This window comes from Lissotriton vulgaris, chromosome 5 (assembly GCF_964263255.1).
Source record: "Lissotriton vulgaris chromosome 5, aLisVul1.2, whole genome shotgun sequence".
NCBI lineage: Eukaryota > Metazoa > Chordata > Amphibia > Caudata > Salamandridae > Lissotriton > Lissotriton vulgaris.
The window spans coordinates 197,650,584-197,667,135 of record NC_141693.1 but is presented as its reverse complement, the minus strand read 5'-3'; the positions used below and the strand labels follow the sequence as shown (position 1 = coordinate 197,667,135).

Below are 16,552 nucleotides of genomic sequence, written 5' to 3'. Positions count from 1 at the left end.
GCAGCTTGTTACCTTCAAAATAAAGTTTCAATTTACATTCTAAGGAGACTGCTGCTTTTCTTAATCTAACTGTAGTTTTACCCTTTAGAAAGAACATTTAAAAGTGCTTTCTAGCCATTTTGCTTATTAGTACTTCAAAAAAATTCTGATTAGATTAATTAAAAAACTGTTCTTAGATAAGCATTTGTTAGAAGTTTATGTAGAGAGAGATTTCTCTTTGAAAAAATTTTCTCTAAGATTCCACAGCTAGGCCAAGATATTCTATGTTTGCAAGTTGAAATCAGATAATTGTGCTGTAAAATGTAGAAGTGAGTTAATTTTTTACTTGTGCTTTTTCTTTTTCAGGTTGTAGAGAAATCCTATCCCGCAGAGCCTGTTGGTGTTGTGTGCGGGGTTGACGGGGTTTATCAGGTCGTGGAATACAGTGAGATTAGCCCAGAGATTGCACAAATGTGTAACCCAGATGGAAGCTTGACGTACAGTGCTGGGAATATCTGCAATCACTTCTTTACCTTGGACTTCCTTAAGACTGTGGTGAGGTAAGTAGAGAGATCAACGTCATTTTATTTTCTTTGACTGGGTTGGAAAGGCATGGGTATGGGAAAGGCAGTGGCTGAGAAAAAGAGTAGAAGCCATTGGGGTAACAACTCCCTAAATAGTTCTATCAAATCTTTTTTCCCTCTCGCCCTAACTGTAGACAGTCTTCAATCGTTTTCCCTCAGGTTCCCCTTCTGTGCCACCATGTTATCCAATCTGAATTGTTCCCCTCTTTGCTACTGTACAATCCCCGGCCTTCAACTGTTTCTCTTATGAACAGTCGGCGATTGCTCTGTAGCTGGATTGGGGATATTTAAATGACCATGCTTCTACACAAAATTACCTTCATGCTTCTATAAAAATGGAAAAGAAGACTAAAGACTTACACCCAATAACATAACTGTATAGTTCTCCCTCCTTCCAGATGAACCATGAGGTTCTCCTTCAGGGAATCTCCATTGATAATCATAAGCTCTAAATAGTCCCCCCTCATGTGCAAAGATCCCGGATCACTTCTTCAAAATGTAACATATTTTTTTTCAGAGCATATAAAATATGCTGCATTGATTGATTAATTTGATTTAAAAAAAATTTAAGAAGGCAAAATTAATAAAAATGTTTCCTTATAAATCTCATTCCCAAACCTTTTTCTAGGAAATGGGAAAGAGGGAATAGGGCAGAGTAGAAACATAGGCTTGAGCTATGCTTCTATAATAATTGACAAGGCCCTTTTTAAGGGCTCTCAGCCCTCCAGTATCCCGTCGTGCCCAGCAGATGGCAGTTACCCCTGCTCCTTTTATCAGAGCAATAGAGATCGAGACTACTGAAACCTTGAATGTCTGTTTATTATATTTTTCCCTGGGGAGGCAGAAGTGTTACTTATGATTTCAATGGAGGTGCCCTCGTGTAGAGAACTAGGATTACAGGTAAGAAACATTCTTTACTTCAGGGGATCTCCATTGATTAGCATAAGCACGTAATAGACTATCGAGCCCATCCCTAAAATGGTGGTGGAAGCGGAAAAAGATGACCAATTAGTAACTAGGCAAACTGATTTCTTAAGGAAGCTTGTCCTACTTGAGCATCTATTCTAGCATCTAAATCGAGACCATAGTGCCTCGTAAAGGTGTGAACAGACCTCTCTGTGGTTGTCTTGTAGATTTCCACTGTATATAAAAGAAGAAAAATGGTTCAAGGGTGGCCTAACTAGATCCAGAAACGCAAAGAAAAAGTTATTTTATCTAGATATTGAATCCGTTAGGGAGCAGAGCATGTAGGGCAGCCGTGTATTTTTAATCATTATAATTGCAGGTTGGTATTACACAAGTACGTTCAGGTGCTCACATGAGTTAAAAAAAAGTGCGTAACATGACTGAGTGGGAGTGAAAATATACGAAATATCACACGGACAACAAAAAGAAATCCACAACAATATATACAATGGGGGGATTTTCATTTGGGGTGTGGACAACGTTTCAATCCTTACTGAGTGAAGATCATCATCAGGACAGGGTGAGTAGTCTGAAATATTGAAGGAAGCTGGTAATTGGAGAGGATGAGTGTCTGGTTCGCTCTCTGTAGGTTCAGTCTCTTTGTGGCCTGGTTAAGGTTTCACTCGAGTAGGGGCAGGATTTGCAAGTCAAATGGAGAAGAGGGTCCTCCTCGTCTAATATATTGGTCCGAGTGCTTGTTAAAACTTAGTTTGGCTATATATTGCAAAGGGTATACATAATTATTGAAGTTGGGAAGGGATGTTCGAGTTGGGTCCAAGGAGGATCTTGGACTCGTGCCTTGGGTCGGGATTAAATCGCAGCGCTTCTGGGCAGAAATGGCCTTCCTGGTCCTCGTAGCAGTCGCACTGAATGCTGTTGCTGCGTGTTTCCACAACAGAACATTCCTCATTACATCAGCCGTCACAGATTTACCTCTGGGGAATGGCGTTTGGCTAACCAGTTAAGATTTTGTTTGCTTTATAATAGTCAAAAAGAATAGAAGAAACTATCCATCTGGATATAGATTGTTTCAGTGAAGCGAAACCAGTACCTAACGGTACAAGTGGCTTACAAGGTGTCTATCATAACTATCGGAGTACATAATACATGGGAAACAATATGAGAATAAGATAAAAATTGGTAGCTTATTAAGGTTGGAGCTAATATTTTTATTTTTTTTAATTAGTGAGCAGAAGACACTTCAGAACGATATCTTTGTGATGGCAGTGAGTGTATTTAAAGACTTCCTTATGGAGCACAGTATTTAATTTTTTTTTTATAGATGTTTTCCTGAATTTTGCTGCCATCTTAGGGAAGATGTCTTGGCACGACTGAAGATGAATATTACCTAGTATATCTTCAGCATATTACTTGAATCAATAACTTATATATCCGGAGTGTTTCTATGAGGATGGCCAAGCCCCACCCTACTTATTAATCATGGTAGTTTTCTTGAGCATACATGCAGTGAAACACGCTAATGTTTTATTTTATTAATTGTTCGCTTTCCAGGATTAGAAGGCTCCCACTATTATTTGAAGTCTCAACAGGTATTCGTGAAAACATTAATGCCAAACGATAAACCAGCCTGGCCAACCTCACTCGCAGCAAAATAACTTATAAACAGTGTTGTATATACAGACTGAACAATCCTGTTCAGGTACCCTTACCTATCTTCTTGGTACAACTGGTAGTTCCGTCCGAGGACAGAACCCTACACTGATCTTCATGAAAACTGTCATACTTTTACAAACCATGATGCCGTCATTAGGATTATCCTGACTCTAGCTCACATAATGAAATTTGGGGCTGAGGAGCTATATGCTATTGATAAGCAGAAAGGACATTTTGAGATGTTTCACTTCATTTGGTCATTTTAGGATTGTGAGGTGTTTAGGATGTGTGCCGCAAGCCTGGATTGCAACATAGTTTACCAGGAAAATGGATACAGATGTTCCAGAGGACTGAGCAGGTAGTACCTTGTGGTCAAGTTTCAGTAGAAATGTCAAAGGATAAAGAAACCAGTATAATTGTTTAGTTTCTGTTTATCATTCATGCAGAATTTAATGTATAGAACGTTGTCCATTTCTGAATTCTAGGATGTGTGTGTAATACAATGATGTCAGAAAACATGTTCAAGGCATGTGTGGCTGTGGATACACATGTTGTGCATACTCCGGCTATCTAGTGTTGGCCTGGAGGTGTGGAAGTTGTTTTTCTTTGAAGAAGTCTTTCTAGTTTCAATATACTGTGACTTCTTCGCTTGCCGTTTATTTGCATAGACATCTACTCCATTGTTAGATTGTTTTATTTCTGCCGTCTGGTTTGGACGTGTGCTCCCCTTCAACACCATTGTGGCTGCTCTGTTTGGTTTATACAGGTTCCTTCCCTCCGTTGGTATTGATTCGATCGAGTTTCTCTTTTCCATTTGTTTAAGTCGACTATTCCTTCGACCTTGGCCCCACATCGGTCTTTGCCCTTTGGGGCTCCCTCCCGTCTCTCGAACACCAGCTCCCTCACGGTGATGGAATGGATGCCTTTTCGCTACTGTCCTCGCTGCCACAAGAAATATCCTCGGACTGATATCCATCAGGTGTGTAATTTGTGTCTGTCTGCTGAGCATAACAAGGCTGCTTGCAACAATTGCTGCTCCTTCTGTTACAAGAAAACCCTCAGTGACCGTTTGGTCCAATGTCTCGAGATGCCACGAAGGAACTGAGATGGCACCCGCACTTTTTCAGCTCAGAGGACGTCGAGTGGGAACACCATCCACAACGGTTCGGCTGCAGATTAGGAGGATTTCTCAGTTGACGTTAACTCCGGCTCAGATCTGGAGATCGAGCATTCTTCCACCAGTGGGACCAGCTGTGAGGACAGTACTAACTCACAGCAACATCGATAGAAAGCGAACAGCCCCTTCCAAAGGGTCATCCATCTATTCTGGAGCACCAGGGAATCACTGCCTGGCCGTGACTGCCTTCAGGCCATGGTCAGCACTAACCATCTTCAGACGCAATGTCAAACTACAGCTCAGTGCCTAAGAAACCATTGGGGCAGACTTCTTCGGCACTGCCAGTGCCTACCTCAGAGCCGAGCCAATCCAACCCTCTGATCCATCAACTTCACTGTTCAAAATCGGCATCGACCCTTGGCTCAGAGTAGTAAGACCGGACATGCCTCGAAGACCGTCGAGCCATGCTCCATAAACTTCAGGAGAAGATTGACACCCGTCAAACACCTAATGATACATCCTCACACTGTGGGGATACTCACTCGCCCTCCGGAATCTGCTACCCAACCGTCTAAACAGTCCTCTCCCAGAGGATACTTAAGAGGGTCTTACAGAGGCAACAATACAAAAGTCGGGGAAAAGGTGGCTCCCCCAATTAGACTGACCTCTCTCCTCTCCCATCAAATGCTACTCAGTAAAAAGGTCCAAGAGCACCTTCTCAAAGGGGTTACAGAACCAGTCCCCTCCCATCAGCACGGCATGATAGTATACTCTCTACTTTCTCATTCCCCAAAAAGATGGATCTCTTTGACCTATTCTGGACCTCACGGCCCTTAACAAATACATTCTTTCAGAGCACTTTCACGTGGTTCCCCTTCAGGATATCATCCCGCTGCTACAACAAGGCAAATTCATGGCCGCTCTCAACCTGAGAGGTATGTTTTAAACATACCAATCCACCCGGCACATCGTGGGTATCTCAAGTTTGTATTCAGCTAAAAGCATTACATGCACCCTTTGTGTTCACCAAGTGCCTTGCAGTGGTGGCTGCTCGTCTGTTCATGTGTTACCATATCTGAACGACTGGCTCATCAAAAGTGCCAACTGCCGTGAACCCACACTGCTCACAATAAACCTTCACCAAATAGAGTTCACCATCAGAACTACAAATTCCCACTTCCAAACCTTCCAGATACAGCCCTATTTGGGGCTAATCCTCACCTCGGAAGTTGGCATGGCTTATCCAAGTGCTTCTAGGCACTAATCTTTCTCTTTCAACAAGGCCACCCAGTCACCGTCAGGACAGTTATGCGCCTCCTCGGCATGAAAGCCTCCTGCATTGCAATAGTACCCTGTGACCGGTTACACATGGGTCCGTTGCAGGAGTGCTTGGCACACCAGTAGTCTGAAGTAGGGAGTCATTGGAACAATCTAGTGTTGATCAGCTGCCCCACTTGTCTCTCTCTACAACGGTGAAAAACCAACAACCTGTTGCAGGGGTGGATATTTTTCGACCCAGTTTCACAGAGCATCAATACAATGGTAGTCTCCATTACAGGATAGGGTGCACACTTACAGTTTCTGACTGCTCAAGTCCAGTGGGAACCCACACAACAGGGCTCTTTGTTTTTTCTTCTCCAAACCCCACAAAGGTAAGACCCGATCTACGTTAGGCAGTCCATGATGGATGGTAAAATGCATCCAGACATGCTATACAAAAACTAAAAGGACCTTGCCCATTCCTCCTAGTACCCAATCCACTCTGGGAAATTTGTATAGCAGATATCTGGTTCACCCACATACTTATACAAAACATTATTGTGTAGATGAGCTAGCCTACCAACAAGCCAATGTTGGTCAGGCAGTTTTCTGTGCACTTTTTCAATCTACTGCAACTTCCTCGAGCTAGACACAGCTTTTTATGAGAGAACTGCTTTGCAGTCTATGCACAGCATGTGTATCTACACAGCCATACATGTCTGAAATAGAACATGCTGCTAATCTAGTGAGCATTTGTACATGGCATGTAGTACTGTAGAATCAGAAGCGCCCACCCTCCTCTCCAGATACTTGTGGCTGTTACAGTCAACTTTCTATTTCACTTTCCTCCTTCTTTGCATGGACATCTCTCAATGCAGCGCTTTGCTTCACATTTCATCCTCGCCCACCATGAGGTAAACAGTTAAACAATGGAGTCTATGACCATGTGCTTTACCAGCAAGAGTTGACTACACAGTATCTCATGACTCGGAAGACTACTTCTTCTTTTTTTTTTTTCTTATATGCCTTGTTTCCACCCTTCGTCCTTCTATCGATGCCAGCCTAGGGTTGTCTAACCTCATTCACTATGACAGGGGCAAGAGGTCTAGACTCTCCAGATAGCGACCATGCTACTTTTTAACGAAAGCTCCTCCTTCTATCCAGTGCAGACCCTTCCACATGTCCTCCTGCTCGCGCAGAGAAGACTGTACACAGCAGAGACAGAGGAAGGCTTAATCATTGGACCGATTCCTCCAAACATAAAGTTCCCCTAGACACCAAAGGGAGTCCAAAATTCATATCTTCTTTTCCCCTGATCCGAAATGTCCAAATTAGCAGTATAACTCATAGATTTCAGCCAATACTCCAGAGTTTGAGGTGATGGAGATACCCACAATTTACATATCTCCCTACGTGCTAAAAGCATAGCATGAAAAAACAATTTTGCACAGTCTTTAGTAATGAAACTTTGGCATTCCAAAACTCCAAAAATAACCACAACAGCGCTTACCTTACGCTAGCCAGGCACTTACTTCGTGCCTCCCAGAGAGATGTAGCTTCGGACAGTAGAGAAACATATGCAAGTCATCAGCACTCTTGACAGCTGCATTTTGGACATACCACCTTTCTTCCTGACCCAAATTTAGAAAGCCTTTGTGGAGTCCAGTAGGCCCTATGTACAGTAAAAAAGTGATTCCTCCTCGGGTATGCGGGTTTAACTGTTTTATAAAGTGTAGTCCTAGATACTTGCCATTGGTCTTCCAGCTCGGTCTCTGACAAGCATCCTCCCCACAGATCCACCGGCAAGGTAAATACACCATCCGCCATCTCCAGGATCATCCAATACCATAGAGCAGTTTCTTTTTTAAAGACTGAAGTAGTGAGAAGCTTTTCCTCAAGTTCATTTGGTTCACCTAGCTTTTCACCCATAGTCTGAAACCAACTTTGAACCTGGAGGTATTTAAACCTTGAAAGTCTTGGGCCCACCACCTGCTCGCATCAACTCCACGACACCAGCTGACCTTCCAACAGGAAGTGCTTTCATCTTAGAATGCCAGCTTCTTTCAGTGGAAGAGCCAGTGAATCTTTTGTGCATTCTGGGGAACCTGGGGCATCCAAGATCTGGGCCCAATGACTAAAGTATTGTATATTTAAAGCCTTTCTGATGTATTTTTTTTTTTGGTTTTTTTTTTTTTTTAAACCGATTTTGTCAAATTGCAAATATGTTGCAGGGCTCTGTACCCCCGAGACAACTGTAGTATCAAATTATATAGTAGCAAGAAAGCAATTGACGTTTTCAGAGGAACAACCTAAACACCTGACATAGTGTATCAATTAGGATAATAAGAGCCCCCTCCCCCCCCCACCCCCCTTTGAGTCCAGTCCATGAGCAGTAAAGGTAGAACAAAGAGAAAAAAGACCAGAAAAAAGCAGCATAAGTACACACACCCCCCACCCTGCACGAGATCCATTCCATAGAACCCGCCATTACTCCCCTGGGAGATCGTCTGCAAAAATGGGCGGCTCCAGCCACAGACCCCGATGATCCACCCACCATTTCCATACTTTGTAGTGCTTACGTGGGCTTCCCCTGGCTACAAAGATTGGCTTCCAGCCCCATGTAAAAGTCCAGGCCATTTTTCCAGCTGGTCACCGAGGGGGCCCGTGGATCCTTCCACGCCCTGTCTATATCTCGTTTTGCCAATGTGAGGCCCAGTTGCATAAGATGTCTTTCATATACATTGCCCCCAATCGCTTCCATGACCTGGAGCATGGCGAACTGTGGCGTAGGCGGGAGTTCCCACCCCAAGACCTCCGACAGACAGAACCCCCCCCCCCCCCCCCCCCCCCCCTCCAGAATCGGTCAAGTGATAGACACTGCCATACAGTATGCAAGAATGTGCCATCCTCCCGGCCGCAACGAAGACATTCCGGGGAGGCAATCAATCCCGCCGGCCACAGATGAACCCGAGTGAGGTAGGCCCTGTGTAGAGATTTAAATTGAATGAGGCGTAGACACATTGCTATGGCCGCTCCCTGGGGTGCAGCTAGGGTCTCCCTCCAATCTTTCTCCTCCAGCGTACCCACATCCTCCTCCCAATCCCCCCCGAAGCTTCTGAAGAGTGGGAGAGCAATGAGTAACTAGGGACTGGTATATTCGGGAGACCTTCTTTGTCTCCTGATCACCCATGAAGACCTTCGCCTCCAATGGGCTAAAGTCTGTGAGAGATTCCAGGCCCTCCAGACTGGGGGACCGTGCATTGCGGAGTTGGAGGTACAGAAATAACTGGGTACACAAAATTCCCCCCCCCCCCCCCCCCCCCCTCCTCCCCTCCCCGTAAAGTAGGCTTCAGCGCCTCCCACAAGGTCACGGCACTGGAAACAGACCCCTCAGTGATTGCAAGATAATGAACGATTGCTTCCCTCATGTGTTTCCCGTACTCATCATTCTGCAGGTTCCACACCGAGAGGCTCAACGGACACCGGGGAGTGATCCGAGAGCCCACGGAGGAGAATCTCAGCTGACACCACCCTGGCAGCCGTCACTGGGGGAACAAATATGTAGTTGATTCTAGAGAAGGAGTTCTGAACTGCCGAAAGGTATGTAAACTCCCACCTTTCCCCATTTATGCTCCGCCACCCAGTCCAGGCTTGCCACCAATGAGTGCAGTTTCGTGGGCTGACCGCAACTCAGGCCGCCACCAACCCTGCTCCTATCTTTGCCCACATCCATAACCCCATTCCAGTCTCCGCCCACCACAGAGACCACATCGGGCATGTCAGCCCATACAGTAAGCAACTGCTCTACCAAAGATCACCGTAAGGGGGGGGGGGGATACACACAACCCAACACCAGGGTGTCCTCCCCAATCGTGCCCCGGATAAATAAGTAGCACCCCTGCGTATCGACCCATTGTTGTGCATGCACGTACGGGATCCTGCGGTGTACCAGGATCGCAACTCTCCTCAAGCCCCTCGTTAATTCAGCGTGGAAACCCGTAACGCTGTAGACACAGGACTTTGGAACCCATCAGGTGAGTTTCCTGCAGGAAAAGGATATCGGCTCTGGCCCTCTTTACCTGATGAAGTATAGCCCCCGTTTAATTTTGTCTAGGGCCCGCGCACGTTCCAGCTGACAACGCGGTGGGTACCCGGGGACACCTGACCCCCTACAGACCGACCAGCCATAAAACAACAGGCATTGCCATAGAATGGATGGAGGGCCCCAGCGGGGTGTGTGTGTGTGTGTGTGTACGTGGTGGGCCCAGCGTGAAGGTGCAGCTCGTACCCCAAAACACCCCCCCAACAAAAAAACCCCACCCCATTCCTCAAAAAAGTATCTGTCGAGGCAGGATTAGCATCTAATCACCAACAGGGGAACGAGGCCCTCCCCCGCCAACGGATCCCCTACAGCCCATATCCTCCGGGCCTGCCCACCTCTGGTACCAATTAGGTGGGGATTCAGCCCACATGTAGACTCCCTCCATCCATATAAGTCAAGCATTCACAAAGTCCATTAGAAGAACACCTCAGCACCACCTTGACAACAGAAGTTAAGGATCCAGTGTCTGTTGCCTAGGAACCGAGCCCCCCGCCCGGGAGCAGGCTCCGCAAGACATGAAGCGCTGCCGGGATCAAGATAGTCTGTCCCTCCTCTGGCGCTGTCCTTGGGGACCCTTCGGCACCTCACTCAATGACCAGTCCGACTCCCGCCCAGGCAGTATGTGCACTCGCACAGTTTCATCTGTCCATTTGAATACCTCCTCCGGAATATCAAAGAAATGGGTGCGGGATTGCTACACTACCCGTAGGCGAGCCGGGAATAAGAGGGTATACGGGAGCTTGAGGTCTCTCAGTCCGGCTTTCGCTGTCATGAATGATTGGCGCTGCTGCTGCACTAGACGCGTATAGTCAAGGGAATATCACGGTACGTTGATTGTCATAGAGCAGGGGTTCTTTGGCCTGGGCCTGCTTCCGTATGAAATCACGGTCAAGATAATTCAAGAGTTTTGCAATCACCGGCCTTGGACGGGCCCCCACAGGAGGTTTCTGAATAAGAGCTCTATGGGCCCGCTCCACAACGAAACACCGGGACATGGCTTCAGAGGGAGCCGGCTTTCCAGCCATTGTGTGAGGAAGCGTTCAATGTTGCCATTTTCGCAGCCCTTCCCAAAAATCAACAAATCACAGGTTGTTCCGCCGGGCCCGCCCCTCTGCATCCTCAACTCTGAGCACCAGGCCGTTCTGGATGTGCTCTATGTTTGCCACCTATTGCTTCAGGACCGTGACATCATCTTGCACACCTGAAATGCGGGTCTCCTCCTCATTGATGCGGGACAATGCATTCCACAGATCCTGTCGCAGCAACATAACATCCAAGCCCACCGCTCCAATCTTGGCATCAAGCATGTCCCTGGATTGGGTAATTGCCGCCATCAGGGCGGCAATATCCGGAATGGCCTCCTGCTGGCCCCCCCGTAGCATCAGCCGCCGATCCCGGGCCGGTGAATTTGTCCATAGGCCCGTGTTTTGTGGACCCACCGCTGCCCTTGTCCCTCGTCATATCCACCTTCAGCGGACACCCCGCAGGCTTGGACCAAGCCAGGCCAGACGCCGACGCGGGAACTTCCTCAGCGTAGATACGTAGCAGGCAAGTCACGCCCACGATCCAGGGTCCGCAATCCACCGATGGACGCCTCGCCAAGCGCCCCCCCCCCCCCCCTTGTAGGGTGTGTGAGGGCAAGCCGACTGCTAGAGCAATCTCACTGTCGGGTAATGCGGGGGGCCTCCCCTCCGCCGCTCCAGTACACCCAAGCTGCGTGGTCCAGCCGTAAACGCCTCCTCGGGGTCCCTTGTGGCCCGACCAACGGCTGACTTCAGCCCTCCTACGGATATGGAGTTGTTCACCCTCTCTCCCCCCCTCCCACGGAACCCCCACCCCCCCCCACGAACCAAAACTGCTGCTGATCTCGCGCCTTGCCTCTAGGGTTGTGGGGGCCCACCGGGGCGGAAGAAAGAGAGACCCCCCCCCCCCCCGCCCCCACTGTTGTAGGTCGTCCAGTGTCCACTCCGCAGGCCCATCCGCACATGGGGTGCCCGCTGCTGACTAAAGTCTCAATTACCTCAGTAGGAGGATGTGAAACAATCCCTCACCTGGGTATCCCCTCTCGGCAGCCGCGTCTCCACCAGCCGTGAGTGCGCCGCGAGATGTCCGCCAATCACTTAGGCCTCTGTCGGCTTTACACAGTGTCCGCAGGCGCATCAGGCAGATCTCTGTGGTTGTGGGCGGGCCACGACTCCGCTAGCCGCCGCCGCCGATACCTATCCTGGGAGGGGGGGAGGAATTGAGTGATGGCAGCAGATGATGTAAGGAGGCCGAACCCCAGACCCCACGGGATCCTCCTGCACGGCCCAATCATGCTGCAGGAACCCGTGTGTAATTTCAAGCCAGTGGGGTGGGGGGAGGCTCCTAGGGAGGCCCACCCAGCCGCCGATGACTCCAACTGCTCTGCGGCTGCCGGTCTCACTTGTGGCGGGAGCTCCTGCACCCAGGGCGGACCGCTGCTCCTCTCCTCTTCGCTGCTCCTCTCCTCTTCGCTGCTCCTCTCCTCTTCGCTGCTCCTCTCCAGAGGTGCTGCCGAGCCCCCAGGAGCCGATCCGCCCCTCTATCTCCGCCTCTGTCACTGGCCACCCACGGGGCACACAGGGCAGTGCGCAGCGCCCGCCGGCTCTGACCAACGTCCAACGCGGCGCTCCTCACTCCCCGGGGATGTCAAACTCCACGGCCCGGCTCCTCTGCTAGTCTCCAGGCCGCTCCTCGTGGGGACCCAAGTTCCGGCTCCCAGCTGCTCCGGACTCCGCAATTTCGCGTCGCACCACTGCGGTAGGCGATCAGTGCCTAAATACCACTTCCAGGACTTCTCGGGGGTCAGAGGGATTAAGGATACATGAAGGATAGATTGTAGGCTGGACGGAGCTGGCTAGAACACGTCGCCATGATGGACTGCTAAGCCACGCCCCCAACCTTTCTGATTTTAAACCATGTTTCCGCCATCTCCCTCAGAATCTTCAACCTGATCTTCTTAAAGTATTTTGGATCAGCAAATTTAAACATAAAACCAACTCCAGCTCCCTTCTCCTTTAAAAGCATAACTCTAAACATTCTACCTATCTCTGAATCTAAGGGGATATCCAGAAGCATTCTACAGTTTTTTTTAGAGAAAAGGCCCAAGAATATAGCCTAAAATCTGGAAGAGCTAAACCACCCTTCAACAGCCTCCTTCTTAGTTTGCACCAGGATATTCGCGGCCCTTTTGATGCCCAAATAAACTAATTTATATCACTCTGTAACTTAATAAACCATCCTTTTGATAGAGTCAAACAAAAAAGTTAGTTTCAGAAGCACGATCATCTTTACTAAATTCACTCTGCCGAACAGAGTTAGTGGAAGATGAATATAGCCCTGAATATTAGCACAAATCTTTTCCAACCTGGTCTAAATTAACCTTGGTGAGGTCAGCAATATTTTGAGTAATCCTTACCCTCAAATATCTCATTTCTCTCTTAACAGCAATCCCCGGCTCCTCCTTCTGTTGTGTCTTCGTTAAAATCATAACCTGACTTTGCCAAACTCAGTTGTTAATTCCATCACAGCCTTCATGGATTTTGCAAAGTTCGTTGTAAAAATTAAGATGTCATCTGCATACAGCCCAACCTTCTTTGTCCAACCGTTAAACTCAAAAGGCAGAATATTATTACAGCTCAAAATTGTCCTGGCCAGTGGCTCGATATAAAGGTCAAACAATAGCGGTGAGAGGGGGCACCCCTGCCTAGTGCCTCTCATGATCTTTACTGGAGGAGTCAGTGCCCCATTAACTATCACTCTGGCTTCAGGAGCAGCGTAAATACTTTTTAAAACTCTATGGAAATTAGGACCTAGATTAAAATGTTTAACCACACTCTGCAGATAGGCCCAGTTGACTCGATCAACCGCTTTAGCAGCGTCTAGTGCTTTTACTGGCAGGAGGAGGCCATAATCAGTTGCCATATCAATAGAGCCAATCAATGAGTGCGTCAACTCTTTCAGCGCTCTTCCTCTTATGAACCCCTTTTGATCTTCATTCACCATCCGAGACACAAAACCGGTCAACCTTCCTGCCATAACCTTTGCAAACACCTTATAATCTGCATTTAGCAGAGAGATGGGCCTATAGGAATCCACTTTTTGGGGTATTTCCTAGGTTTTGGAATTAAGGTTATAATCCCCTTCCTTCCAAGATTCGGGAAAGGCAGTGTCTGTCTGAAAAATCTTGTGAAAGAGTTGTCTTAAAATAGGAATTATAGTACCGGCCAGAACTTTATAGGCCTCAAGAGGGAGGCCATCTGGCCCTGGAGCCTTCCCACGCTTCACCCCCTGATCACCTCTTCAAGTTCCCCCACTATGATCTCATCTAGGGCCTCCATTGCCTCATCCGGAAGAGGCTCTAAATTCTCTAGCCAAGGCAGCACACCCTCCTCATTTATAACCAGATCTTCTTTATATACTCTCCAAAGTGACTAAAGTAAGCCAAACTAATCACTTGACTATCACTTAACATTGACCCTGAATCTTCACAAATAATGTCTTTTATAAGGTTTGTAACCTGTTCCCTCTTCGCCTTCCATGCTAATAATTTACTGCAGCCTTCGCCGTATTCAAAATGTGCCAACTGGCTGGCCTCCCACCTCTTTCTAAGACGATCACTTATAACCCCTGATAGATCAGCTTTTAGCTTCGAGATTTCAGCCAACACCCTCTCGCCTTCCTCCAGTCCACCTAAGTTATTCAAAACCCCCTCTAGCTTCCAAATCTGCTCTTCTAGTCCCAAAACGTTATCATAGTAAGCTCGCCTTTTATTTGCCGCTAGCGTACCTAGTATTCCCCTTAAATAAGCTATACACGTATCCCAGACTGTCCCAATCGTGGCTGAACCTAGATTACTTTAAAAAATAAATCTTCAGTCTCGACTTAAAATCTCAATAACCTCCTCTTCCATTAAAATACTGCGATCTAGCATCCACCTAGAACATACTCCTTTCCTAACCGCAAATGAAGAAGAATGACTGAACGGTCAGACAGGTGTACACCAATGTGTTTAACTTCAACTACCAGAATCCTAAGTACCCTGTCGATCAAAAAGTAATCGATACGAGATTTATGACGTTTGTACTGTTTGTTGTAATAAGTAAAACCAAGTTGCGACCCTGCCATGCACCTTCATATGTCACAAAGACCATACTGGTCCATTAACATCCGAACTCTAGACGACATTTTAGGATTACAAGTCGCTCTATGCTGGGATCTGTCCATTTTATGGTCTAAAACAGTATTAAAATCTCCTGCCATTATATTCTGATCTGGAAAACCTAAGATCTCATTTGCCAACTCATCTAATGGCCGTATTTCATCCTGGTTCGGCCCGTAATACCCTACCAAAGTATAGTTTTGACCAAAAATATTTAACTTTGCTACCAGCCACCTTCCTGCAATATTAGAGACACTTCTTTCTACTGAAATATTTGTACCTTGCTTAACCAATAAAACTACCCCCTTAGTAACCAATGTCTGATTCGTGTAGACAGCATGTGCAACCCACCTCTGTGATTTGAAAAACTCTGTACTTTCTTCTTCTGTAAGATGTGTCTCTAGCAGGATAATAACTTGCGCTGGGCATTCTTTTACATACATTATCCTGTCTCTCCTGCTCCTTACCTGAACATTCCAAGCTAAAAAAAATTCTCATTAACCCCATTTCTAGACATCCCCTAAAACCAAAAAATAAGTAAAAACAAGAAAAGAAAGGCTAGCATTGCTGACTGATTTGGTGTAAAACAAGATATTTGAGGTGCCCCCCCCCCTTTCTGTTCCCTACCCTGTGCTCCCCCCAAACCACAGCCCCACCCTTGGAAAACCCTAACCAACATGGCCAAATAAAAGCTATATGGGAGAAACCCAAGGTGTGCAAACGGCTTCTAATCAATTACATGCAAATATATACAGAGTAGAGCAATGTAAGTGGGATCTTTTTTACTAGACCTCCGATTGGAGCTCCTCAATAAATTTGTCAACCTCCTCCACAAATCGGAAAGAATGCATTTTGTTGTTTAACATCACCTTAAGTAAAGCTGGAAGACTTCTACAGAGAAACACGACTTGCACACTTCCATGCCCAACACTAGATGGTAGGAGTATGCACAACATGTGAATCTACTGCACAACTGGCCATGATCAGATGCTTACTGGGTAAGGAACATTTTCCTTTTGTATGTATGAAAAGTACTGAAAATACTTGAAAAGAAACACAATCTGCAAATTTGAAAAGATGTTTTAATAAACACTGTTGACTCTGGAAATTGTGAAATGTGTGAAGTATAATTGTATGTAACATTGTTTTTTTCATTTCTTCTTGCCCCCTTACCTGAAAAGGGAAATGGAACATTTACTGAAGCCTCACGTGGCCCTGAAGAAAGTTCCTTTTGTCGATAAGGAAGGAAATCTGGTAAAACCTGTCAAAGCGAACGGAATAAAGATGGAGAAGTTTGTGTTTGACGTGTTCCAGTTTTCTAAGTTAGTGGCCTGAAGGAAAATCTTTCCCCATTGCTTGCAAAATTATTAAATACCCCCAGCAAGGGTGCTTTTTGTTAAAGAAATGTATTAATTTATAGGTTTTTGGTAAGTGCTATTCCACCCAAGGGAACCATAGCATTGAGATTGCAGAAGAGAAAAATAGTATGAAAAAATGACTATTTAAACTGGTAAAGCGAGGTCTTTCATGCATTCCAAAATGTCCATAGATGAGGCTCAGCTAATGTATGGAGATTAAATTGAATGGCCACTGAAACCGAAACAGCCCTATCACCATTCCTAGTTTGCTTCACTTTGGGTACCTGAAGAAAATATGGGGTTTGAAATCTTAAAACCTTTGTGAACAATACCGGGAAAGGTGCACTGTAAGAGGTATAGTAGATCTCTCATTCAATGTTTTATGCACTA

At 46.5% G+C, this 16,552-nt stretch overlaps 1 protein-coding gene across 1 annotated transcript in view; it reads left to right on the top strand.

Annotated features, from left to right (window-relative positions):
* The window catches only part of UAP1L1 (UDP-N-acetylglucosamine pyrophosphorylase 1 like 1), a 292,017-nt gene that overhangs the window by 145,757 nt on the left and 129,708 nt on the right, over window positions 1-16,552 (top strand). The window contains exons 5-6 of the mRNA XM_086921152.1: window positions 346-539; window positions 15,986-16,126. Of these exons, the coding sequence (XP_086777278.1) occupies window positions 346-539; window positions 15,986-16,126 (335 nt within the window). The remainder of the gene's footprint in view (window positions 1-345; window positions 540-15,985; window positions 16,127-16,552) is intronic.